General features: G+C 36.5%; 1 protein-coding gene across 1 annotated transcript in view; it reads right to left on the bottom strand.

The window, feature by feature from the left end:
* Positions 1–17,749, bottom strand: part of RAB3GAP2 (RAB3 GTPase activating non-catalytic protein subunit 2) — a 118,976-nt gene that overhangs the window by 30,438 nt on the left and 70,789 nt on the right. The window contains exons 10-21 of the mRNA XM_025376852.1: positions 17,268–17,416; positions 16,321–16,400; positions 16,104–16,193; positions 14,278–14,417; positions 12,134–12,350; positions 11,473–11,616; positions 11,167–11,249; positions 10,809–10,873; positions 6,406–6,496; positions 4,669–4,796; positions 3,415–3,628; positions 2,953–3,050 (exon numbers count right to left, since the gene is read on the bottom strand). Coding sequence (XP_025232637.1) covers positions 2,953–3,050; positions 3,415–3,628; positions 4,669–4,796; positions 6,406–6,496; positions 10,809–10,873; positions 11,167–11,249; positions 11,473–11,616; positions 12,134–12,350; positions 14,278–14,417; positions 16,104–16,193; positions 16,321–16,400; positions 17,268–17,416 — 1,499 coding nt within the window. The remainder of the gene's footprint in view (positions 1–2,952; positions 3,051–3,414; positions 3,629–4,668; positions 4,797–6,405; positions 6,497–10,808; positions 10,874–11,166; positions 11,250–11,472; positions 11,617–12,133; positions 12,351–14,277; positions 14,418–16,103; positions 16,194–16,320; positions 16,401–17,267; positions 17,417–17,749) is intronic.

Raw genomic sequence — 17,749 nt, 5'->3', positions numbered from 1 at the left:
AAATCAGCCAGATCTAACAATAGTAAGTACATATGCACCCAACAATGGAGCACTCAAATATATAAAGCAAATATTAATAGATCTAAAGGGAGAGACAGACTTCAATTCAGTAATAACAGAGGTCTTTGACCTCACTTTCAGGAATGGACAGATCTTCCAGGTAGAACATCAACAAAGAAAGATCAGAGTTAAACTACATACTAGACCATATAGACCTAATAGACATTTATAGAACATTTCGTTTGCTGCTGCAGAACACACATTCTTTTCATCAGCACATAAAACATTCTCCAGGACAGACCATATGTTAGCCACAAAACAATTCTCAACAAATTTTAAAAAGTCAAAATCATATGAAGTATTTATCTGACAATAGAATAAAACTAGAAATCAGTAACAAGAGGGACTTTGGAAACTGCACAAATACAGATATTAAACAACATGCTCCTGAACAGTCAAGAGGCAAGGAAGCAACTAAAAATAAAATTTAAAAATTTCTTGAAAAAAATAAAAATGGGATGCAGCAAAAGGAGTGCTAAGAGGGAAGTTGGTCAGGTGTAGTGGCTCACGCCTGTAATCCCAGCACTTTGGGAGGCCGAGGCAGGCAGATCACGAGGTCAAGAGATTGAGACCATCCTGGCCAACACTGTGAAACCCTATCTCTACTAAAAATACAAAAATTAGCTAGGGGTGGCGCATGCCTGTAGTCCCAGCTACTCAGGAGGCTGAGGTAGGAGAATTGCTTGAACCCAGGAGGCGGAAGTTGCAGTGAGCCAAGATCACATCACTGCACTCCAGCCTGGTGACAGAGCGAGCCTGGTGACAGAGTCTCAAAAAAAAAAAAACAAAAAAAAAAGGGAAGTCTATAGACAATAAACACCTCAACAAAAGACTCCAAATAAACAATCTAACAAGGCACCTCAAGAAACTAGAAAAGAACCGACCTAAAAATTAGTAAAAGAAGTAAAAAGATCAAGCAGAAATAAATGAAATTGAGACTAAAAAAATTACAAAAGATCAAAAAAGTTTTTTATTAAAAAAGATGAACAAAATCAATAAACCTTTAGTTAGACTAAGGAAAAAAAGAGAAAAGACTCAAATAAATAAAATCAGAGAAAAAAAGAAAACATTACAATTGATACCACAGAAACACATCATTAGAAACACAGATCATTAGAGACTATTATGAACAGCTTTATGCCAACCAGCCGTAGAGAAACAGAAAACCTCAACAAACCAGTAATAAGTAATGAGATGGAATCAGTCATAAAAGTCTCCCATAACAGAAAAGCCCAGATCTAATGAATTTCCTGCTGAATTCTTTCAAACATTCAAAGAACTAATATCAATTATACTCAAACTATTTCACAACACTGAAGAGGAGGGAATACTTCCAAACTCATTCTATGAGGCCAGCATTACCCAGATACCAAAATCAGACACATACAAAATAAATACAACACATTAAACCGTCAACAAGCTCACAGAGGTAGGATGCCCAAATCCTGGCCAAAATATAACATGTGAATGGGGGTGTGTGAAAGAGTATGCAGTTGGCCCTCTGTATCCATGCATTCCACATCTGTGGATTTAATCAACTGTGAGTCAAAAGTATTCAGAAAAAAAAAGATGGACAGTTCCATCTATACTGAACACATACAGACTTTTTCTTGTCATTATTCCCTCAGTAGGTTTAACAATAATTTACACAGCATTTACATTGCATAAGGTATTAAAAGTTATCTAGATATGATTTAAGGTATACGGGAGATGTGCACAGGTTACATGCAATTACCACTTTTTTGTTTTTTTAGAGACAGGGTCTCACTCTGTCACCTAGGCTGGAGTGCAGAGGTGCAATCAGCGCATCCTTGACCTCCCTGATTCAAGGGATCCTTATGCCTCAGCCTCTTGAGTAGCTGGGAATACAGGGACATGCCACCATGCTTGGCTAATTTTTTATTACACCATTTTATATCAGGACCTTCTGTATCCATGGATTTTGGTATTGGAGGGGGAGGTTCCTGGAACCAATCTTTCATGGGTGCTGAGGGACAGCTGTGTATGCATGCATGTGTAGGGGATAGGTAAGAACAAAGAAGAACAAGGAAGATGGGGTAACTTTCCTTGATTTTTTTCAGAAAGGGCAAAAATCTAGTGTTGTATCTTCTCCTTGGATGATTCTTTTGTTTTATATTTGTTATAATTGAGGTTACATTATAATATATATTCAAAGTTTGAAAATGTTTGATAACAATTCCACATTGCTTTAAAGGAAGTTTATTTTGTTTTTAAGATCTTTTCCATTGTAACATGACAGTTTTTTACTGATGATCCAATTCTATTGTAAATGCATGCATATAGATGTGTGCATGCAGATTCTAAACTTATCTTAGGCCAACTATAGAATATGCTTGTTAACATTTATAGAAAATTGGCCAGGCACGGTGGTTCTTGTCTGTAATCCAAAAGCTTTGAGTGGTCAAGCAGGGAGGATTGCTTCAGCCAGGAGTTTCAGACAGCCTGGGCAACATAGCGAGACCCCCATCTCTACAAAAGTAAAAAAAAAAAAATTGGCCAGCACAATGGCATGCGCCTGTAGCCTCAGCTACTCAGAAGGCTGAGATGAGAGGACGGCTTGAGCCCAGGAGGTTGGGGCCACAGTGAGCTACGATCACACCACTGTACTCCAGCCTGGGTGACAGAGCAAGACACTTTCTCTCTCAAAGTAAAAGAAAAAGAAAAAAAATTTACAGGGTATAAGAAAAATAAAATAATATTACTCTATTAAATATGGTGATTAAAAATTTCTTTGATCATTTTTAGAAAGTTTTCATGGACATTCTATGATAACCTAAAAGACAACAGTTAAAAAAAAAAAAAAAAGAAGATTGACACTTCTGGGTGACATTCACAAGGAAGAACAGCAACCAGCAACCAAAAACACCTTACCAACAACAGCTGAGGGCTAAGTCCAGCCGACTCCAAAGTGTGACACATATCCTCAGTGGAGCTTTCTCCATGCAAACACTTCCAAAAAAAGAAACTACCTGGTAGAACAAAAACAAAGCACATTAATCAATGACTACTTACCATTTGGACTAACAATCTTATTGAATCACAATCTGGAATTCCAGAGAAACAAAACATTATGAAGGAAGAGAAAGTAATCGTTCAATTTGCTTGATTTATTAAAGCAGAAAGCAAATCATGATCTAATATTGTCTCTTTAGTATACTTATTAAAACAACCTATCGACCAGAGTGTCTTTTGTTGGCCAAAAAATACAGTACATTAAATACTTTCATTATTTAAATTTCAAAACAAACAGAATCTCCTGAGATGCTATATGTTCCTACCATGTTTTCTTCTAAAAGAAGACGGATACAAAGACCAGTGTATTATTTTACCTACCTAAAGCCACATACTCTTCTTCACTTATCTTCTTTACATTGAGCACATCCTTTTCATATTCTAAATATTCCAAGAATGTTTTTACAGGAAACACACCATCTTTATCATCAGAAAATCGAACATTTGTCCTGGTGTTCTCTTGCTTATACTTCTCTAGTAATGCCTGGAGCTTAAGTAGTTCTTTTTCATCAAGCCTTAGTAACACAGCCAAGTCCTTTAAAATAGAAAACCAAAACAACATTCCACATCTATCGACCACATTATCTGAACTGAAATTCAAGATTGTAAGCAAAAGTTGACTTTTTAATTAATATAATAGCTATCATGTATTCTGCTTAAAACTTTGCTTACAAGTCACATTTCATGAGTAGGAGTTTATTTAAATAAACTATAATCTTGAACACTACATACTACTAAAAGTACCATTTTAGCATATTTCTTGAGGGTACTTTATTATCTTCTAGAATGTTAGCATTTTTTTTTTTCAAGACAGGGTCTCACTTTGTTACCCAGGTTAGAGTACCTTGGCACAGCAAGATCATGGTTCACAGCAGCCTTGACTTCTTGGGTTCAAGCAATCCTCCTGCCTCAGCCACCTGAGTAGCTGGGACCACAAGTGTGCACCACCACATCCAGCTAATTTAAAAAGTTGTTTTTGTAGACACAGGGCCCCACTATGTTGCCCAGGCTGGTCTCGAACTCCTGGGCTCAAGTGATCCTCACACCTCAGCTTCCCAAAGTGTTGGGATTACAGGTGCAAGCCACTATGCCCTGGCAAATGCTAGAATTTTAATAAACATGTTCTACTGTATAATCAGAAAAAAATTTAAAAGGGTGTCAAATGCAACTCTTACCATTCTGAGGAAACTAAATATTTGAATTTAAATGCTTAATTATTAACCAGCATAAACACTATAAAATAAAACATAGAAAAACAATTCTCATTGTATCCACATATAAGTCCTGTATGTGGCTCTCAGGGATACAACCTGTTAGGCTTTCAAACTATTTTTATATACTATACGTACAAAAACATATTGTGGCTGGGCATAATGGTTTATGCCTATAATCTCAGCACTTGTATAAATAATATAAATTTAGCAGCAAGGCACAGAGAGCTAGCAGGGGGCTTGGTAAGCAAAATATACCTTTAAAGCTTTAAAAAAATTCTTAATTTTCTACTTTGTTAGATTTTAAAAAGTAAAAGCAACCAGATAGATTATTTTATATAATATAAAATGTGGTATTACTCACATTATCAGAGAATGGTGTATCTAAACGAAAATCAAGGGAATTTAGTTGACTGACCGACTCATAGAGTTGCAGCAATTTTAGTTTATTGGCACAAAACTGTAGCAATCCTTCATCAACCGACTCAAGTTCTAAAAGGCAGAAGGAAAAGTATATATAAGAGATATATTTAACAGACTCATAAACAGGCTTTTCTTTCATTAAATCTCTCAACATTACATAATTCCCTGATGCTCTGATGTATTAAATATTGAGATGCTTAAGATATATCAGATTTTGAAAGCAAAAATAATTTTTCTGTCATGACAAAATGTCTAATTTTTAAATAAAATAAGATGCTCTAAAAGTAGGGTGACAAAAAAGAAAGTGGAAATATCTTCATCTAATACTTAAAATTTAAAGAAATTATCTGGAATACCGTATGAATATTTATATCTAATATAAAACAAATATTTATTCTTTAAAAAGGGAGACAATGATAATCCCCCCAAAATCTTATTTGAAATACAGTATCATGGAATTTTGTTCAAGTTCTTATAGCCTTAATAAAACTGACCATACAAAATAATTAGATTTTAGGAATCTTATTTTTATGTAGAACTTGAAACTGATGATTTTATAGAACTCCAACAATGGTGTTTGCTTTACTACCAGGTCAGTGAAAGATAACTTTTCATTTAATAAATTTTGGGATTTTGTTAATGCCTTGAGGGGTGGGAGGGCTTTATAAGTATACCATGCTTTTTAAAAGAGGTATTTATTTCTGACAAGTGGTGTACACTAAAGGAGTTCACCATTTGCCAGTCAGTTTCATGTATCTGTTAAAAAAAAGGTTGAAAAAGAGTCTCAAAATTAGCATGTTTGAAGCCCTGAAAGAACAAATTATAATTTGTTTATTAAGCCACTTTAAGCTGGCTTACACATAATTAAAACACAAAGTTGGTTTTACATAATTAATAGGACAAACAAAAGTCACAACTAGATAACACCAGTCCACTGCACACTACAATTTAACTGATGTTAGGAATTCAGAATAAAGTGAATTTTTACTAGTTCAGTTGGATGGAATATGGTGTTACAACCCCACAGTTTCAAGTGTAATCCTTTTTCAGACAAATACATTTTGACGGGCTGACTGATTTTAAAGAACAATGTGATAGTACAAATTTTGAACATCAAAAAATGACCAGAAAAAATAATCTGATTGTCGTCTGTGATTTTGGACGTCCTTAACTCTGTTCATGAGGGAAACTGATGGGAAAGTGATACACTAATAAAACATTAATACAAAGTACAAATATGTTTTATTATTATCTTGGTCAAAATGACATTATGTGCCCCCCTAGAGAAATTTGTCTCCTCTTGTGAAGCTAAAGAAAAGACAATGGCAGCGAGAGAGCTTGGTTGTTTTCCCATACCACCAGATAACTTCTTCATTCCAATGCTTTCCTTAATGTTCTACAGCTATATCAGAATAACCACTTATCATTCTATCCTGACCTCTTTCCTCACAATTAAAAACAACTTCCCAATAACAAACACTCAATACATTCAAAGACAGTTTAGATGAAGATCAACTACATATATTAAATAGGGAATAAATAAGATTCTTAATTTCTTATATACATATTATTTCCACATTAAAGTAACATGATGGTATCACAAAGTCAATAACTTTCTATAATCAGTTACAAAATTTGAGTTAAGAACGTAACCTCCAATCAGTACAAACCCTATTACCTTGATTTTTCAAAGTGTCCATTAAAGTCTGAGTGATGTTTCTAAGGCAAGAAAATGGTAAACGTTCACTTGCCAAAATGCTTTCCAAAGCCTAGAAAAAAGATATTGAACAGTTCTAGTAATTATAAGGCAATGATTTTATTTTTTAAATCTTATATTTATGCCCAAACTTTTACTACCCCAAATTTCTTTTTTTTTTTTTTTTTTGAGACAGAGTCTCGCGCTGTGTCACCCAGGCTGGAGTGCAGTGGCGCGATCTCGGCTCACTGCAAGCTCCGCCTCTCAGGTTCACGCCATTCTCCTGCCTCAGCCTCCGAGTAGCTGGGACTACAGGCGCCCGCCACCACACCCGGCTAGTTTTTTGTATTTTTAGTAGAGACGGGGTTTCACCATGTTAGCCAGGATGGTCTCGATCTCCTGACCTCGTGATCCACCCGCCTCGGCCTCCCAAAGTGCTGGGATTACAGGCTTGAGCCACCGCGCCCGGCCTTACTACCCCAAATTTCAAAGAGAAGCTCTATATTTAAGATGTTTTAGTGTACGTATCTTAAATCTCAAGTTGCACTGTTAAGTAATATTCAATCAACTTTATGTCATGCCAAATATGATATAAATGACAAAAATCCAGGCTGAGAATAAAACAACTAGAAGGCAACTGCTACTTAAGAGAATAGCCCAATCAAAACAGAAACAAAGATAAAGCTATTTACCAATAAGAAGTGTTTGAATATGCCTATGCTATCTAGGAATAAATGAAAAGCAGTGGTTATTGTCATGTCAATAACAAAAGCTGCTAATAACTTAGTTATAGCTTAATAACTGCATTTGTGCATGGCAGGCAGAATCTATAGGCCCTGCTAGATAGATATAGTAACCACCCTTCCCTACCTCCCTCTCCCTACCCCCATAGATATTTAAGATTCTTTATAACCAATCCCAAAATATCTCTTCATGCCTAAAGTAGCAACTATCGGAAACATCAGTGAGTCAGACATAGCAGTTAAAGGTCATATTTATCCTTTCATATTATCACATTAAATTGGGTTTCAATTAATGAGATTACATAGTTTAAAAAGTAGGCTGAGAATGTAGGGTAAGACAAATATCCAATCAACACAAAACTTCTGTGTGTTTGTGGAGGAGAAATGGGCTTAGAGGGTGGCTCAAGATGTTGCTCAGGCCTATAATGAAGCAACTACCAGGAAGCAATAAAGAAAGTGACTATAAGAGGCAAGAACCCAGGACAAGTGTAACCTGCTCCTGTTCTGCCTGTGATTACACAGGCTAGCAGCTAGCTTACTTTCTTCCCCATTATTCAGTCTCCCAAAGCCTAAACTGGTTTCTTCCCTCCCTTTAGTCAGTCCTCCAAGATATAACTTTTGTTATTGGGTTTTCTAGTATTTTTTATAAAATTCACAGCTTCATACATGATTCAGAAGTATTATTTAAAAAAAAGAAAATCAAGAAGACATTTTGCATTATGCTAGTTTCCCAATTTTGTTGTTCTGTGATTTAAGATAAGAAGAAAGATGGCATCAAAATGAGAAGAACTGTGTGGGTTATGACCCTTTCTACTACAGATTTCTCAAACTGCCTCTCTAGATGCCCACTTTGTCATCATTATGTCATCTCTAATAATGGAGACTTTGCTCTAAGGAAAATGAGAGCCAATTAGCATTGTCAGTAGAATGGAAAACACAATTAAAAGTCACAAAGGTTTTTCTGTTCTACAATAACACAATAAAAAGTGTTTTAAAAGTGGACTGCAGCAGAATCACTCTGCACTAAGTTCTCCCACGTATCACTATTCACTAAATTCTCCCATGTATGTAGCTATAAAATAATAAGAAATATACACGTTGGTCTATGGCCCCAGTACCTGACACAGAGTTCCTATAATTTCCTGAACAATGGGGGTGCTAGGAGTTTCTTTTGTTCCAATGTTTAGTCTCTGCCCTAGTTCATCAGTCAGCGCTCTTAATCCCTTTGTAGACAGAGGTGTTAGGAGAACATTTTGTTCTAACATTTGGTCCTTGACCCCCAGTTTCTGATGAGGAGATTCTAAGACCTCTGTAATTTCCTGGGTGATAGGAGCATCTTTTCTTCTAATGAGGCCACTCATGGCAGGCTCCTACAAAGCTTCATAATAAGGGGTTGGTTACCAGTGGAACTTTTAGCCCAACCCCTGACCTCTGGGGAGCCAAGAGGGGCTGAAGACTGAGTTGATCACCAATGGCCAATGATGTAATCAATCATGCTTATATAATGAAGCTTCCAACAACACCCAAAAGGATAAGGGTTGGAAGAGCTTCTGGATAGCTGAACACGTAGAGGTTCCTGAATGGTGGCTTGCCAGGAGAGGGAATGGAAGCTCTGCAACCCTTCCCATATGATTTACTCTATGCATCTCTTCCACCTGGCTGTTCATCTCTACCCTCTGTAATATCCTTTATAATAAATGGGTAAACGTTCAAGTAAAATGTTTCCCTGAGTTCTGTGAGCTGGTCTAGCAAATTTATCACCTGCAAAGAGGGGGTCATAGTAACCCTAATTTATAGCCAGTCAGTCAGAAATATAGCTGATGACCAACTACTTGTGACTGGTATCTGAAGCAGGTAGAAGTCTTGCGGGACAGAGCTCTTAACCTGTGCTGATGATCTCATGCTATCTCCAGGTAGATGGTGTCAGAATTGAACTGAATTAGAGAATAACCAGCTGGTGTTAGCTGGAGAATCTGCCAAAGAAATTCACTGGTGTGTGGGGAAAAAAAAAACCCTACATCTAGTGGCAGAAGTGTTGAGTGACTGTGTAAGAGAAAAGAAAAAACCTGTGATACAGTTTTTTTCACATTTTCACAGTAGCATTATTTTAGATGCTGTGAATTATAAAAATCAAGTATTTGGTAAAGTTCCTACTTGAAGGAGCTTATAAGACCTAAAAAAAAAAAAAGTTGGGGGAGCTATGATTAACATACACAAAATAATCAGAAAACAGTCATTAACTATCCAGTTTTGATTGAAAGTAGAGTAGGAGTTCAGAGTTATCCATGGGGATCGAAGCATTATGTAAGAATTTATGGAGTTAGGACTTGAATAGCATTATGAGGGGTTTGGATAGGAAGAGTGGGAGTAAAAGAAATCACCAATGGTGGCTGTATTATAACCACGAGCCTGGCAAAAAGTAAAGGTCTGGCAATACCATGGAATGCTGAGGCTGTGGAGTAACAGGGACTCATACAGAACAAGTGGGAATATAAATTAGTACAACTATTTTGAGAAGCAATTTGCCATCAACTAGTACAGCTGAAGAAGTTCACACCCTAGCAATTCCACTCTTAGGTATAAATGCCAGAAAAACTCTTGCATATGTGAATGAGGAAATATGTACATGGATAAGCACAGCATCATTGTTTGTAATGTCAAAAATCTGGAAACAACCTAACCATTCACTGACAAGAGTGTAAATAAATTCTAGTCAGTGAGCGGAATTTGTATGGCATAGTAAATGAATCAATTATAACTATAGCTACCTACACCAATATGAATGACACAGAAACATAATCCTGAAGGAAAAACTAAAGTCACCGAAGACATAGGGCATGACTCCATTTATGTAAAGTTTGAAAAGACAGGAAATGCATGAACAGGTTTCAAAGGAGTCACACAGGAATGATGTAACTATAAAGCAAAGAAAAAGAAAAGAACCACAAAATTCTAAATTATGGTTACCTTAAGGATGGGAGGAGGGAATGGGACTGAGGGGGGACACTCAGGGCTCTTTAGAGTTCCTGGTAAGATTGTATTTCCTAAGGTAGGTGGTCATACACACATATTTACTATTACATATATATTATATACGTAATATATATAATGTAGGGATGTTTACGTGTGTATATAAAACACACTCAGATGTATAGTAATACTAATTTTTTTTTTTTTTTTTGAGACGGAGTCTTGCCCTGTTGCCCAGGCTGGAGTACAACAGTGCGATCTCAGCTCACTGCAACCTCGGCCTTCCAGATTCAAACGATTCTCCTGCCTCAGCCTCCTGAGTAGCTGGGATTACAGGCACCCGCCAACACACCCAGCTAATTTTTTTGTATTTTTAGTAGAGACGGGGTTTCACCATGTTGACCAGCTGGTTTCGAACTACTGACCTCGTGATCCACCCGCCTCAGCCTCCCAAAGTGCTGGGATTACAGGCATGAATATTAATTTTTTTTTTTTTTTTTAAAAAGAGACAACAGGAACTTCCACATGAAAATACAGAAAGGGATAAACAATAAAAACGTGAAAAGAAGACTTCAGCCTGTCATGTTTGGGGGAAATAGGAAAACAAAGATTTTCTTAACAAGGCTGTATTATAGCTACTAGCAGAAAACTTCGTGTATTATATATACTTACTTGTTTTTTGGTTGCAGGGTATTTAATATCAAGAATTAATTCCTTTATTTCTGTTTCAACCAAATCTATAAAGAAAAAATTAAAGTAAAATTTTAATTTTTATAACAGTGAAACATTATACTGAAAGAAAATGAACATATCTGTACTACCAGTTGAGTCTAAAGGGTTTTTGGGTTCTCTCACATTAATGTTTTCTTGTTATGAATTATAACACCCTCTAGATGGCACACTTCAGCCTTACAGAGCAATTCCAATAAGCTCATCCATGCATCATTTTGATTGCTCCATTCAGAATAGTTTATTGATTTAAAAGATGATAGAACAATATGCTTCATTATTTGTATGACAGAATACCTACCAAGATTGGGAGATTTTGTTTTCAGTAAGGCTGCTAGTTTCTTCACTAGGTGCATATCCTTGGCTCGTTCACTCTTCTTATCGCTAAATCAATAAATATAACAAATTACTACAGAATGTGAAATTATTTTCTTTCTAATTCTGACACACTCCAACTTTTTTTTCTTTAAATTTTTTCTATTTAAAGATATCAGTCTAAAGACAAAGGAAACAACAAAACAGCAACAACAAAAGAGAGTACAACAAACCTAGGAACTAGGAAAAGTTAGCAGAGGAGCGTCAGTCAGCAACACCGGATACACCTTACCTCAGTGCTAAATGGAAGGGAACGTTCACTGTTTTCACACTTCCGGACACTGGATCAACAAGACAGATCTGATAAGTCTGTGGCTGCCAACTCTGACTGGTAACATTATTTAAGCCCATTATTTTATAGCCAGGATACAGCAGCCTAAAGAAATCACATCCCAATATGGTAAAAACATTAGAACAAGGAGAAATGCCAAAAGGTGCTTTTATTATAGCTAGGAAACCCAACATTATTATCAATTTAGGGGCATTAATAAGGCAACTAAATACTGATAGCAAATACATAAGTAAAGCTAGCAGAGTTCTCCCTTGTTGAACACAATCAGGCCCACGTTTCAATGGCAAAAAAAGCATTCACCTCACTTATGACTAGGGCAAGCTGAAGGAACCTTTCCTTTTGAGTCTTCACAGCATACGTAAGGGACAAACATCAGCAACAAGCTAACTTTAATTCAGCAGTGTATCATGGCATTTTCAATTTTTTTTGGTTATTAAATACTTAAGTATATATCAGACACTCACAGGAAAAACCACAATAAAGAATACTGTAATTCTCAAACTTGTAATCTAATAAGCAGCTTTAGTAAAAGCTTTATTTTAATAAAAGCATTCCTATATTTCATTTTGTAACCAGCACAATGCCAGCATTTGCAGCTTACCTGCAGTGCTTCCCCACATTGAAAGCTCCTACTCTAGGTCCCTGCTGTGTGCTCCACACTTCTAAAATTCCCCTTCTTGGTGCATAGATCACAAGGAATTGAGCTACTCGACTTGGACCCTGAGAATTTCCAAAGGGGGAAAAATCCGCCTTTTCTGGTATTCTTTCATGAAGATCCTCTACAATTTGAATCCATCCAATTTGTGCATCGCGGTACCCTTAGAGACAGAGGGAAAGGGAAGTTAATTACTTAGTCTAGGTTCCATAGTAGCCACCTGAAGTACTCTGGAATAGTGGGGGTGGGGGTGGGGTAAGAAAAGCTATGAAAGTATATTTTTATTATGGAATATCTTAAATAAAAAATGATAATAAATAATAACCAGTTTATCACCAAGCCTTATCAAATCTTAGTATTTTGCTATATTTACTTCTGATCACTTTTTCTCTTTAAAATGAAAATATTGGCTGGGCACAGTGGCTCACGCCTGTAATTCCAGCACTTTGGGAAGCTGAGGCGGGTGGATAACCTGAGGTCAGGAGTTCGAGACCAGCCTGACCAACATGGTGAAACCCTGTCTCTACTAAGTACAAAAAATTAGGTGGATGTGGTGGCACATGCCTGTAATCCCAGCTACTTGGGAGGCTGAGGCAGGAGAATCGCTTGAACCCGGGAGATGGAGGTTGCAGTGAGCCGAGATCGTGCCACTGAACTCTAGCCTGGACAACAAGAGTGAAACTCCCTCAAAAAATAAGAAAAAAGATTATAGATATAATTGAAGCCACCTGATTACCCTTCCTGCTGTCATTCCCTTCCCTTCCCATCCAAGCCTTTTGGCGACATGCAGATAGAAAATATGGGTTACAGGGTGATGGGAGGAAGCTCTTGCATAGGAGAAGTAGCTGACGCTGTTTTCTATTTTAGGGTGGTCCCTCACATAGGCAATTAATCCTTCTTTCCAAGGATACAATGGAAAGGAAAACTGGCTGTACCAGCTGCAGAAAGGCAGGCAATGATGCAAGGAATAAGATTGCTATAGTGGATTTGGAGCAGTCAGTACAGCTTTGTCTTCTGTATTTTAGAAGTCTTGCTGAGAACATACCTTTGATATTGTTTCAGGAGACAAACACCAAGGAGAAATGATGTATCTGCAGTACTAAAACTATTTCTACAGATAGTTAGACATGTAGTAGGTAAAGACTGCCTCTGTCTGTCACTGCAGGAGTTCTTTGGCAAGAAGGTGATAGTGGCTTCAGTCTGGTCCAGAGTAATTTAATGACCTCAATCCATTATTCCTCACATTTTAAAGGACAGACAAGATGGCGCCATAAATTGTGGTCTATGCTGACATGTTACTATTCCAGATGATTCTAAATAATGTAATCATGCTTTCTTTGTCAGGGAGATATTATTCACAATGTGCCTAGTTAAAAGATATTTTCAAGTCTCCCTTATAGTTAGATGAGGCCATGTCACTAAGTTCTGACTAATGTAGATAATGGTTGAAGGGACTTTGGGGGAATATCTTCAAAGTAGATTGACTCAGTTGCCAGGAGAAGCCTTCTTCCTTTCTGCTTCCTTCCCAGAATGCAGGTAAGAGGGCTGTCTATGAGAACCTTGAGTGGGGAAGCTACAAGGAAGAAGACTGGGTTCCTGAAGATACTGTGGTCTGTTACTCGGGTCTGTTACTAATAGCTGAATGAAACTCCTAAGTGACATACTTATTGACACATCAGGTGGATTGACCCAAGCATATGGATATAAAAGTCAAGTTAGTGAAGATGGGTTTTGCTATCTTAAATCTGAAAGACTTGGCATTACAGATTTGGGGAGAACATTTGGCTCAAGAATGGCTTTGTGAAGGGGAATAGATGTAGCAGGGGCAAGAAACTGAACTCAGAAATTTACACTAACAGTGAGAACTGAAAGAAAGTACATAAGATAAAGGTTAAACATGATCAAACCTAAAAGATGTATCAGCTGACTACTGGATCAAGTGGTTGCTGATCTGAGTTCATGTCAAAAAAAGAAAATATAAACATAAAGAATTAAACAGTTATCAACCAGAAGCTGAAGCATGACAACATTGCTCAACTATCGGGGTAAAAAGTGAATTAATTGTTTTTCTGGATTTTTGTAAGAAGTACCTTTCCACATGCGTATTGCAATTCCTCTAGCTACATCCAATAAAATAACTCTGCCGAAATCATCTGTTACTGCTGCCAGTGTGTTACACGGAGACAGACATATGCTTTCACCATGGCGTCTGGAATCTGGAAGTCCAAATCTGATATTTAAAAGAAAATAAAAAGCTCAAATCACATTCCAATTCAGAAACATATAACAGAATAATGAAATGCATAAATGAAATAGGCTGAATCTGTTTTTATATAAAGAAATATGAATTTTGCCTGGAATAATAGTTAATTTATTATTCACAACTGACATTTGTAATATAAAATACATAAAAGAAATAAAACCACAGTCTTATGTAGGTTTTCAATAGATACTCACAATCCTATTACTTTAGAGAATATAAAGTATAACTATATTTGATTAAAAGGCATGTCACAGGAAACAAAGTCCTCACCGTCAACTAAATTTTAGAATTTGCTCCCACATAGGCATCTTTTGTCTATTTTAAGTTCTTCTTCTTAATCTTTCTCTTTTTTGGAAGATATCACATCCTGCTGATACCAATCTGCCCGAAGCAAAAACCTTCCTTTTTCTAAATAGTTATCTCTAAACTGCTGTTGGTCTATAATCAACCTCATTAGAATTGTGAGTAAAATAAAAGTAAAAAGGTACTAAAAGAGAGCTAGGAAAGCTCACTTAGAGAAAAGTCCCTGAAACAAAGGTGCTCAGTCTTTGTTACATCTATTTGAGATGCACAGGGCCATTTGGCTAATTTCTTGACTCTTGATATTAGGAAACGTGGTATGTTACAATGTATTTTTTAAAAAGATAAAAAAAAAAAACTTAGAAGATATACTTTGATAAATTTTAATAATTAGTTGGCTCTCTTTAGGTGAAGAACATCTATAAAGAGGAGGTGTTCTATTTCCCTTCATGGTGGTACTTTATATTAGGTAATAAAAAATGATTTTTAAACAAAACCAAACATTAGAAAAAATGCTTCTGTCTAAAAAATAATAATGGAAAAAAAAAAATCATGCTCCCTCCACCAAAAAAAAATCTCACAAATACACTAACACATTCTAAAGCACTACTGAAGTAAACAAGGAAGCACAGGCCAGGAGTCTGTCTAAAGTGTGCCTGAATACAGGACTCCTGCTTTTACTTTTTTTTTTTTTTTTGAGATGGAGTTTTTCGCTCTTGTCTCCCAGGCTGGAGTGCAATGGTGTAATCTCGGCTCACTGCAACCTCTGCCTCCCGGGTTTGAGCGATTCTCCTGCCTCGGCCTCCTGGGTAGCTGGGATTACAGGCACGTGCCATCATGCCTAACTAATTTTTGTATTTTTAGTAGAGACGAGGTTTCACCATGTTGAGCAGGCTGGTGTCAAACTCCTGACCTCAAGAGATCTGCCCGCCTGGGCCTCCCAAAGTGCTAGGATTACAGACGTGAGCCACCGTAATCTACTAGGATTACATTTTTTAAAAAGTTTACACAACTTAGTAACAAACTATCTAAACTTTAAAAGAAATGCAACAGTTATCACTAAACTAATTCTCCTACATTAGACCAAGCTAAGTTTATTTGTTAAAAAGCACACTCAAGAAATACATCTTGAATACCTAGTATATAACAAGGATAGAGCTGTGAATCAAACAGGTAAGAATCACTCTTCACATGGAGTTTTACATTCTAGTGGGGAAAAAAATTCCACTGCAATGGCTTTCAGAAGTTCCAAAGACTTACGAGATCAGCAAATCAACCAAGCACGCAGAAAAACCACACATTTAACAGTACCTTTCTAAAAGGACTAAAATCTGGGAAGCATGACAGACTTGCCTTACAGCTAATGGGGTAGCTGGCTCAACCTTCGGCTTTTGCTTTTGGACAGCTTCTTCTTCGTGCTTACTCTTCCAACCAAGCCAACCACTGAAAAGAAAGAAAACTTAGAATAAAATTGAGCTTTCAGGGTTTTAAAGTGCAGACTATCAAATTATAAGTTAAAAGCAAGCTAGATACAAATGAGATATTTTTTATTTAATTGTTAAGTAATTACCTGGCAGCATTAAATAAAGCAGAAGTGAGTTTACTTGCAACTGCTAGTGCAACATGGGATAATAATGGTTGTGTGCTTCCCTGAAAAACAGAACATTTGAAAGAGAAAACTTAGCAGCTTACAAAGAACAAACATACTTTCCAAATAAAGCTTACTTTAAAATGCTTCCAAAAGTTGTAAAGGCTGGACGAGCAACTCAGCTTCTTTCAGAGTACAGTAAAAAGTTTATTTTAGGAGCAATATAAAAAATAGTTTTAACTCTATAGTTTAAAAATAAAATCACAATTAGTGTATTTTACCATTAAAATTTCCCTCTTTAAATTGTAATTTCATTAAAATACATTTTAAACTAGGATATTAAGATTACATTATTCTAGCTGGACTATGGATTTCACATCTACACATAACTGGCTCTTTTCTCTCTTTTTACATATAAATGCACACACACATACACACACATTTTTATAAAAGTAAAAAGATATTTTGGACAATTCTGAGAAGCATGCTTTTTAAGTGAGAAACAAGAGCTGCCAAATCTAACACTCAACTCTCCCCTATTTTAGGAAGCAATTTTCACCACTTATAACAAGTATAGTTGGCAGCTTGTTCTGTCTTTACAATTTCTCATTTACTGAAATCCCTGGTGGGCTGACATCATTAACAAGTCTGAGCATCTGACTATTGCACCAATATTTAAAGACATCTCAGCTATCAAATAATTCAGGGCTTCAGAAACAAAGAATTTTCTTTTACACTGATGGTAGTACCTTTTCAATTAATGTAAAGAATTTAGAAGAAAGCTAGTTGAGATTAATTTTAGTTTCAATTGAAATTTAGAAATGTAAACTGCTTAATCTTCTAAGGCTAAGCAAGTTACCACATCCAATTTGTAGACAAATTGTAAAATCAAGAGCGGCCTTACTCATGATCATTGACAAAACTCATACCTCTAAAGCATAGAAGAAGCCAGTAAATGGATTGGACCCTACAGTGATATACTGAGACATGGCAGGTGGACTATTTTTAATTGCTGCATTAAATCCACCTATATTGGAGGCAGTCTTCATTTGATCGAAGGGGGACAGAGTCATAATACCTAATGATAAAAACAAACAAACAAACACGTGACTTGAATGTACAATGTTATTTTGGTCATTACATTTTTACTTCAGTTCCATTCTAAGATGCTAAATGTTTCGTTTTATTTAATAAACAAAAGTCATTTTAAAAGCTACAAAATCAACATCAGAAAATATTCTGCTGGGTACAGTGGCTCACTCCTGTAATCCCAGCACTCGGGAGGCCAAGGCAGGTGGATCACTTGAGGTCAAGAGTTTGAAATCAGCCTGGTTAACATGGTGAAACCCCACCTCTACTAAACATACAAAAATTAGCCAGGCGTGGTGGTGGGTGCCTGTAATCTTAGCTA

The sequence above is a fragment of the Theropithecus gelada genome, chromosome 1 (genome assembly GCF_003255815.1).
Source record: "Theropithecus gelada isolate Dixy chromosome 1, Tgel_1.0, whole genome shotgun sequence".
In the NCBI taxonomy this organism is placed as follows: domain Eukaryota; kingdom Metazoa; phylum Chordata; class Mammalia; order Primates; family Cercopithecidae; genus Theropithecus; species Theropithecus gelada.
Note: the sequence above shows the minus strand (reverse complement) of the source record. Positions and strands in the feature narration are given on the sequence as shown.